Below are 10,383 nucleotides of genomic sequence, written 5' to 3'. Positions count from 1 at the left end.
ATGCAGTTGAATAGAAAAAAATTTTGATTTTTTTTTTAAAAAAACCGTTCAAATTACTCAATTACAGCCTTTATTATACAAAAAAAAACAACATTTTGTATTGCCCCAGAGATCTGGTTTGTATTTATGTATACATTTGGCATATTTCTATTCACCCGGTAAACAAAATGTTTAGATTAAAAAAAATATAAAAAATAAGTAATTTATTAAACACAATTAATGATTTCATTACTTAATTTTCCAACATCCATCCCGAAAATTGAACAAAAAAAATTTGGAGTATCAATTTATCAATTTTTTTATTGTCGATTATAATAGAAGTAAAAAATTTTCAATTGAATTTGAATCTTCATAACATAACTAATTTAATACATCAACAAATAACAATAAGTGATACTTATATTGTAGTTATTGGTCAATGAAGCTTATTTTGAAATTTTGTTTCTATTCACCCGCAATTACGATACAACAAATTAAATAATTAGTACATTAATTAATTTTGTACTAATTTTTATACTATAAAAATTTTAATTTTATAACTTTTTTGGATTACTTACCAATCTTGACATCGTATTACAAATTTATACTGAGTGTAGCATATAATGTAGTTTATATCATGGAATTAATAAAATACAATACATTGCAAAATTTAACCCCTAGAGGGTTTTTTTTTTTAAATTCATCCCTAAGGGTAGTGAAACAGAGTTTCCAAACTTGTCTACAAATAAAAAGTTTATTTTTTTTCTCCAAAGTTTTTAATTTACTTGGTGACTGGTGCAATATGATCATTTGGCACAAAGGGTAAGATTTGATGATATATAAGTAAATCTCCTTCAGTAATTCATAACAAATATAATTTAATAAAATATATTATATAACACTAGATGACGAAAGCTGTAACTTTATAACTATACTTATATCTGTAAATAAGTACATTTAGTATTTTACAGAAGGTATACATCATATTATCTTGATTAACTACAACTATCAACAAGGCGACATCTTTTGAAATACTATTTGAATACATTTTACTAAGCCCTGGCAAACTAAATCCCGTGTTACAAAAGTTAGTAATTTATAAGAGATTTAAGAAAAAATATAATAAAAATAACATAACTACCAACAAAAAAATGATGTAGAAATCAATTTTTAACATTTTTTCCATAAAAAATCAGTGAAATTCCAAAAGAAAAATAAGAAAGAAATATTGAAAATCTCTTGGATTATTCAATATTATACTTTAAATTAAAAATAGTTTTTAATAATTAAATGTACTACTCATATTAATAATAGAAGAAGGTATTACTAAAAAAGAAAAATTTTTAAATAAGTAAAATTATTTATGGATTATTGCAGTGTAACTATTTACAATATAAAATAATATAATATTGAATGTGGCACAAATATATTTGTAATTTAATAAATTTATAAGATAAGAAAAGTCACTTAATTAATTACTTAATACATAAACGCATTTATATATATATATATATATATATAATAGACTTTATGGACATTATTTCAATATTTCCAGCTATAAGAGTCTTTAATCACTATGACTAACATATATATTATTTCACAATTTATTTTACTTAAATAAATAATAAAAAATAAAATATTTATAAGTACCTAGTAAAAAAAAAAAATATATATATATATTATATTATAGAATGCGAAGAAAATATTCATAGGTAGGCAATAGACTCTTACCTACAATGAATAAGTCAGGAAGAATTTATACTTAAATATAGATAAATTAGTAAAAAAACAAATAATGATCAACCTACAACAAAGAAATATATAAGATAGGTAAAATAAGGAGGTTTAATATTATTTTATATCACAAATTGACATTGTATTGTTTAATTTAAAATCAAAACTAAAATAATTAATTGTTCGATATGACTGAAAAAATTGTTAAGCACAATAATATATAATAATTGATTCAAGTATAAGTCAAGTTCAACAAATAAACAACTAAACAGATATTCTTTGAAATATTTTAAATGTTTAAAAACAATTATTAGATACAGGTAAAGGAATTGAGCGATTTTTATAAATTATATGTAAAAAAAAACATAAAAGTTCTGTGTTTCTAAATGTCGTTATACTTGTGTATTCAATTTAAAAATAAAAAATAAAACATTAACATGGAAATACATTTGATAAAAATTATTTCCTTATTTAAATGCAATCATTAAAAAATATAGTTTACATCATATTATTACATTTAAAACTTTAATTCCATGAAGAACTGGTAGTATAAACGCTAAAAAAAAAAACACAGAACAATTCATCAACTTGTACTAAATTTAATATTCCTAATTTAAATATAATAGTATACACAATTGATTAAGTGAAATCTGTCTAAAATTAAATGATAAATACAAATTTAATTAATTAACAAATAAAATATTTGAGATAAAAAATCAATTTCATAATATTTTGTTAATATTATACATTTTAGACAGATTTCACTAAATTGAAATTTGTACAAATTTAAGAATTATAGTAATTGATATTTAGAAGAATAAATTGGATACTGTTATGTAACTTTAATTTTTATAAATAATTAATCTATATTTCTGTTTACCGACTTTTGTTCATAGGTGTGTTATTGAAATGTTTAAGCTATTAACTATAATAATCAGAACTATTATCATATTTTATAAATAATAGCAGGTTATTAAAGCAATGTTTATGTTAAAAATGTACACTATAGGCATGTAAGGAAAAAACTCATACATATAAATCAAAATAATAAATTCCAAAAAAAGTCTATAAATTAGTGAACATTTATCTAACATGAAAATTAATAGTTCATACTCAATAGTTATGATCACATGTCAAAATCATTTTTTTAATTATTTTCTTAAAAGTAAAAAATACTTTTTAAAACAATAATTGTTAAATCAAAAAGGTAACATTTTATCATTTTGATTCATAATGTATTAACTTTGTACATATTAACGAACAAAAATTAATGAATAAGCAAAAAAAATTAAGTTAATATACCAATGAAATTAATTAATAACAAAATTTGAAAAACCTAAACAAATTTAAGTATCTAAATAATTATTGACTTTTTTTTCATTGCAATACATTATCTGATTCCGAGAGAAAAATCTAGAATGGTTAAGTCTATTTCATGGTCACATATTCTCTACAGTAGTAAATACACAGTTTCATATAGTTGTAAAAACAATAAATAAAACTGTAAATTAAGGGGCATGATAAGGAGAAACGTACGCAGCAGGGAACAGTCCTTCTCTGGTACCAATCTCACCTCGCCACCAATTTACATCAGTGCGATTCGTCACAGTAATAACGTCTCCTCGTTTAAATGCTAATTCTCCATCTTCTTGAGGTGTAAAGTCATACATTCCAATCACCAAAGTCTATAAAATCACAAAACGAATATTTATTATTTAATAATTATATTAACAATTGACAAAATTGATACATCATAGGTATAAATAATAAGTACCGGTTTTTGGTTAAATCCATTTTGAGTTGCTGCTGGCATGTCCCTAAGTCTAACATCTTGTGAACGAGAAACAGATGATTCTCGATGATAATCAACTAGTTCATTTAAACTATCAAATTTCACAACCCACAAGAAGAATTTTGCCTGTGCGTCTCGTAAAACTTTGAAATGTTGGACACCATCACCACATCTATTATTGGTAATTACATTATTAAAAATTAAACATATTTAAAAAAAATAAAATTTTTTGTTAAATTTGTGAGTTCAAGGACACAAAACAGTAAAATTGTAAAAACTTTAAATTTGTATCACAGAATATATTAGCTCACTTGACGGATAATGAAAAATCTCCAGGTGAACTCTCACTTATTCGTACTAAAAAACAACCTTCAGGCTGTTGGTCTAATAATTTCTCAGCATCCGCTCGAGTGATTTTGCCATAGTACCAGCTACAAACAATAAAGGAACAGCAAACATTAGTATCATCTAGGTGGCTAAGCATGAATGATATTACAACTACACAGAAATCCAAAGGGACGTCACTCACTCGTGATTTTTCATTTCTATATAATTGCTAGGTATCAGGCCCTCTTTGCCCTCGAACTCGGCCCGAAACCAATTGACGTCGTCTTCCATGTTGATCACCTGAAAAACAATTTGTATCGGTCAGGTACCTTGTACTGCACCCCCAGGTACCGGGTGGCGACGACGACCCAGGAACAAACCCCAATCCTCAAATCGGACACACATTCGCCCACCACCAAAAGCGTTGAACACTAAAATCACTCACCCTGAGCAAGCTACCCTTTTTGAAGCTCAGTTCATCGGGCGCCGTGGCTTTGAAGTCGTGCTTGGCGGTGGCTTCCATAGTTGGTTTGGGGCGTCCGTTCCGGTCCGTTCAAAACATATAATATGTTATCGGCGCACGGAAATCGCCTGACACACGGGTGTTTGTGGAAATTATATAAAAATAAACGGCGGACCGACTGCACCGGAACTCGAACTGTGATTATTTAATATTTTATTCGTATTACACTTCGCGTTGACGGACGAAACGGACAGAATAACAACCTTTGACGAGATAAGCGCGGACGGCCTCGCACGAGACACTTCGCGTACAAACGCGCGGACACACACACACAAGTGCACAACACAACATAACACTCACACACGCACACACACTGACACATCGACGCACACGCACTCACTCACTCGGGCTCGCACACACTCATACACGGTCCAAGTGCCGAACGCGCGTGCGCCACTCCGGTTCACGGGGGCTAGATGGCGGGGGGGACAAAATCACAAAAACACCACCCGAGCCGCTCAATCACTGAGATCTGATTATCTGAATCACCTCAGCTGATAGCGGCGCCGACGACACGGTGATTTCTTTTCTTTTTTTTTTTTTTTGATAATAATTCGCGCGTACTGGTCCACAGTGGTCCACGAGTGACGACTGACGACGCGATCGTGGGTTAAGGGGCGCACGTCGGCGTTTCGAGTACCTCGTAGCACTACTGGCATTTTAGTTGAACCTTTAACCTTTAACTTTAAACTTTTGTAGTGAACACCAGCTGCTGTCCTGTTAGAGTCGTAGTGGTGAGGCGGCTTAGCTCCCGGCTCACTCTAAAACAGTTGCTCGTGAAAATATGAAAAACAGTCTTTTGTTTTTACCGATAAATTAATTTGCACTAGTGATATGTGTTTAAAATATCGGTAACATAACAATGATTTTCGAAAGTTAATTCCTATATGATATTGTTTACTGTTGTATGGTCTACTTGGCTCACAAATTCGCAATGTAATGACACGGCTACATAAAAAAAAAAAAACACATCGTTGTGTAAGACCAATTCATAATATGTCTAAGGACGTTACGTATGACGTGTCGGAGTGTTGTTTTTATTAATAATTCATAAAAATATAAATTTCAGTACTATTTCGGTCTCGGATTATAGGTACCTTAGCAAAACTGTTTATCACTCCTTTAAACCGCAAATATTTTATATTAATACGTTTTACGACTATAATAATAACTGCAATGACTTATAAAAAGAAAATGTTGTGCGCTGTCGTGGTACACGGCCGTTTCTATCTGGCTAATTAGTGTGAAGTGTGTAGTGTGTCCGTGGGGGACACGATTCGGCGCCGACGGCTATATCAAATATTCAAATTTTATCATTTTTATCATATTTTTTTATTATTATTATTATTATCATCATCATCATCATCATCGCCGTCGTCGAAGGTATGTGTTATGTATTCGTTCGGGGCCGGTCGCCGTCGCAGCAGCCGCCGCCGCCGTACACAAAAGCGGCATTGCCAAATCTCGTCGGGATCGTGTATAGTCGAAACGACCTTGAAGCCGTTTTGAACAATGCCCCCCAACAGGTCTCTCGGCGACCGGTGCGCCGCCACACACGCACGCGGCACCGGCTGCGTCGCAACCACCACCGCCGCCGCCGCCGCCACCAGTCACCAGTCACCACCATCGGCGTTTTATTATTTATTTATTGTGGACGGGGACAGACACGACGACCATTATTATAATAATAATACATATTATTATAAATCTACGCGGATGCGTGCGCGCAACGTTACTGCACGGTTAAGAGACGTGCGACTACGACGGTGGCGTCACTTCGGTATATATTATTTCATTATTATGTATTCGCCAGACTGAGAAAATCTCATCGGTAAAATATTATATGTTATTGCGTTTAGCCGACTGTATATAGGTATATATTTCGTGTGAGGCATTTTCGTCGTTTTGACCATCACTGCAATAAGCTGTGTTATAATATTTACCTAAATCGATTTCCAACGAGTGGTTTTTGAAAAATATACGAAAACATGAGTATTTCACGATTTTAAATTTAAAAAAAACGTTTATTGCGCACTATGCTCCCACGAAATACCTATCGAATAAGGGCTTGTTTGGACAGAGCAGTCCGATCCATATAATTGTTGTCCCTTACCGCGCACCGCGAGACACCGACGACTCTTTGTGGAAAACGTACACATTTCATGCATTGTAAATTAGAATTTATAGTAAAATATAGTCAATAATATAATAGACATCGTCACCCGTCGGTTTTATACGCAGTTCTGCAGGTTCAGCGAAGCACTATTGTCTATTGCAAACTGCTCTACTGAAAGACATAGTATTAATATAGTGTACCGTCTTCAATACTCTTCATAATATTATGCATATCAAATATGTGCGACTACCTATGTGAGGGGGGCCTTGGAATCCAAAGAACTCCAGCCCCCCTCCCTCCTCCCCAAAATATTTCCTAGCAACCTCGGCAGCAGTATATAATACGTCTTCTTAATATCACGTTAATAATGATATTTCTATAACCCTAGATTATTAATGAAGTTAACGCCAATGATACTTATAGGATAATATATTACAAATACTTATAATGCAGTAGCCAGTAGGTACACCTATAAAAATCATTTTTGAAATATCTTAATAAAGATAAGACATTATTTTTGGATGATTTTCTAGATAAAGATAAAAATAAGTATTTTTTATCCAGATAAAAAAATAAATATTTTAAACAGATATATTTATTAAAAAACCAAGTACTTAAAATGTAACAAGTATCTATATCTATATCAACATCGATCACCGTTGGAGGATTTATATTTGTATTATTTAATTTAACCATTTGAGTCAAATAAATATAATTTTAAAACAATAAATTTTATATTTTTTAACTAGTCTAAAAAGTAATCAAAAGGCAATTTTTAAAACACCATAACATTTGGTGTTAGAAAACAATAATTAAAAATTATTTAGAGAATTGAAATTGTCTTTGAATTTGAACATATACTTTATTATTATTATTAATTTATTGTTGAACTACTTGTTATTTGTACAATATGTTTAATGACTACTGCAGGCGAGTAGAATAATATTATAAAATAAACTATATAGTGTTATTATAACACACATCAGAATTCAAAATATCAGATTGGCGTACAGACTAATGCAATAATGCAGTATGCACAAACACCGTAATAAATTGGCATAATTCAAGTAACCAATTGTTAGTACTGAATTTCTGATTAGTATACCAAAATGGCAAAATAAATTTCATATATTCCTAATAATAGAACCGATGATAAATATTACTGTAATAATAATCGTATTGTTTAATTATACTAAAATATTATCCATGAAATATTAATGCAAATTGCAATGATTAAATTAGTATTGTATCACTGTTTTTGAAAAATTACAACCTATATACATTAAATACATCGGCACAATAAGTAATATTATGTACATTGTACACATATAGTTTACAAGACACAGCTAGATGAATTTTCCACACGAAGAGGAAATCACATATTTGTGATTCACATTGAACCATTTTTCATAGACTATTAAAAATTAAAAAAAAAAACAATTAATAATTATAACCACGAGTAATATTAATAGTTATATTAAGAAGCTTCTATATAGTTCTATAATACTAACTTTATTTATAACTTATAAGCAAATATTAATGACTAAATTGTATACGTCATATTATTATAAATTTAATAATATATAATTTATATATGTATAAGTATAGGTAATGGCGGCATTCTAAAAATTGTTCAGACCCGAGGCAAACTTACATTTGACCACCCACTCACAGCTTTTTATACCTACATTTTTTTTTTTACTTAATAACCTATAAATATTATTATTTAAAACTTTTTATCATACTAAATCCATTACCTATATAGTACTCACCCGCCCATTTTGGTCTTGAGGTCTGAGGATATTGCCTCAAAAAAATTTTCTTCGGTATGCCATCATATAAGTATTATAAACTTATGCAATAAGTGTCTATAGTATACATATATACAATAACTATCAAGTAATTTCTAGCCCTGGCATCGTTGGTATCTTACCTAAACTAATGGTTATTGGTTAGTACCTAATACCTATTTGTTATAAAAATATACACTTCCATGAAATATTAAAATTTAAAATGGCCTAGTGAAAATATGCAAAACGACTTGAAGCCTAAATTAAATATTAGTTTATACCTACAAAAAAATTCAATTATTTTGAGTTGGTATTAATAAATAACATATTTTTTTAATTAATTACCTATAATTTATAATATCAGAAAATAAAAACAAAAATACATTTATACCTTATCTACAAACAAATATACGTAAATTATATGGTTAATAGGTTTACAACTTTATATAAGTATATTTGAAATTTGTTATTATTTTAGTTAATAAATAATATTAAATATTTATTAACATTAAAGTATTAAACAAACCAAAATGTATAAAACTGTGTATCCGGGTTCTAAAATGACAAAATGAAATCAAATTTTGTTACATGGTATAACTATATAAGTAGTATAGGAATTATAATTTATTAAGTATATTGCATATGACTCATCATAACATTTTAATTATATATTACGTACTATAGGTATAGTAGATATAGTGTTAAATAAATTACTGTATAGAGAGTTATTACTCAATAATACTTATATTAGTCACGATACATATGTATATATTAAATAAGACTCAAGAACTAAAAAGTAAAATTATAGGTAACTATCTTGTATCTTATATAATAAAGTATTAATGTTTTAAAGTAAAAAAATATAAAATTACCTATTAGCTATTTATACGATTTAAAAGTGAACTGTTTTAGATTAATAATTTTTAAACAAATAATTTTCATGATGAATTATAATAATTGTCTTAAAATAATCAATTCATTTTTAAAGTATTCTATAACACTTTGTATCAGACTTAGACAATAGTTCGATTGTTATATCCTAGTGTATAGGTATCTGTATTATTTGATGAACTATAGTCTATAAGTAATAATACATCTAATAATAGGTACATCGTATTTTATACATTATACGCAGGAACAGGATTTATACTGCAAGTAAATGCAATTATAATATATTGAAATAAGATTTTTGTCATTTTTTCACGTTCACAGCCACATATTAACCCAGCCCCACTCCTAGGGGGCGTTTAGATTGCTATTTTAACGTAATATGTGTAACCTATATTAACGCGTTGGGGTATACATGGCTAATCGCAATTTTATTGTTATGACAACTTAGAAATTATTAAAGAAATAATTCTTCAATTGAACAGTGAATTGCGAAGACTATTTCAATTAAAAATCCCAAGATTTGATAAAATATCCTAACTTGAAAGCTAATTTAATTTACATCAAATTAAATTTTGAAATAATTCCGAGCACGATAAAAATATTAGAATCAAAAGATTACTTATTATCATTTATCAGAAGCCATGATCAAAATTAAAAACGTTAAAAACACAATAAGAAATAAAAAAAAAAACAAAGTTGATGGAATTATAAGTGTCAAACGTATAACCGCACTAAAAAAAAATCCTGGATATAAAATTGTGAAAACAATTTCTATGACTTTGGAAGGAGAAATAAACGTCAACAATGAACACACGAAGATTTAAATGCAAGTAATATTACCAGTGGCGTAACAAAATAAAATTGGGCCCTCTGCAAAAATAAAAAATGAGCCCCTAAAATATTGTTATACCAAATATAACCCTATAACCAAAGGCCTCAAATTACCGCGGGGCAGTTGCGCTCTCTCCCCCCCTACGCAACACGGGTCAAACGTGTTTACATTATAGGTATCATTTTAGGTAGGTTACCTATAATAAGGTAAGTGTTATTTTTTTGATTAATTTATTGTTGGTTAACAAGTTGTAAGAACAAGACAAAAGTTATCTGAATTATATATGGTTCAGAGTTATCGCGAAAATATACCTATTGGCTATTTAAGGATTGAGGTACTCCATTATTTAAATAATAGGTGATAAACATTAATTGGATACCTATACCTTATGAAAACTTA

The 10,383-nt window shown here is 29.2% G+C and overlaps 1 protein-coding gene across 1 annotated transcript; it reads right to left on the bottom strand.

The window, feature by feature from the left end:
* Window positions 1–837: 837 nt before the first annotated feature.
* Window positions 838–4,705, bottom strand: LOC114130740 (growth factor receptor-bound protein 2). Its single transcript, XM_027995787.2, has 5 exons — window positions 4,278–4,705; window positions 4,035–4,132; window positions 3,817–3,936; window positions 3,488–3,677; window positions 838–3,398 (listed from the first exon to the last, which is right to left on the bottom strand). Exons 1-5 carry the CDS (start codon window positions 4,353–4,355, stop codon window positions 3,222–3,224), a joined length of 663 nt encoding a protein of 220 aa, XP_027851588.1. The 5' UTR covers window positions 4,356–4,705; the 3' UTR covers window positions 838–3,221.
* Between the last annotated feature and the right edge of the window lie 5,678 nt (window positions 4,706–10,383).

The sequence above is a fragment of the Aphis gossypii genome, chromosome 1, assembly GCF_020184175.1.
Source record: "Aphis gossypii isolate Hap1 chromosome 1, ASM2018417v2, whole genome shotgun sequence".
In the NCBI taxonomy this organism is placed as follows: domain Eukaryota; kingdom Metazoa; phylum Arthropoda; class Insecta; order Hemiptera; family Aphididae; genus Aphis; species Aphis gossypii.
The sequence above is the reverse complement of the archived record's forward strand: the minus strand, read 5'-3'. Positions and strand labels throughout refer to the sequence as shown.

What these genes read in the sequence shown, in the direction of transcription:
- LOC114130740 (XM_027995787.2), bottom strand. Translation starts at nt 4,355, where the DNA reads ATGGAAGCCACCGCCAAGCACGACTTCAAAGCCACGGCGCCCGATGAA. An exon ending in AAAAGGGTAGCTTGCTCAGG is followed by an intron (nt 4,133 to 4,277) that starts GTGAGTGATTTT and finishes ATTGTTTTTCAG; the next exon opens with GTGATCAACATGGAAGACGA. An exon ending in GATTTTTCATTATCCGTCAA is followed by an intron (nt 3,678 to 3,816) that starts GTGAGCTAATAT and finishes TACCAATAATAG; the next exon opens with ATGTGGTGATGGTGTCCAAC.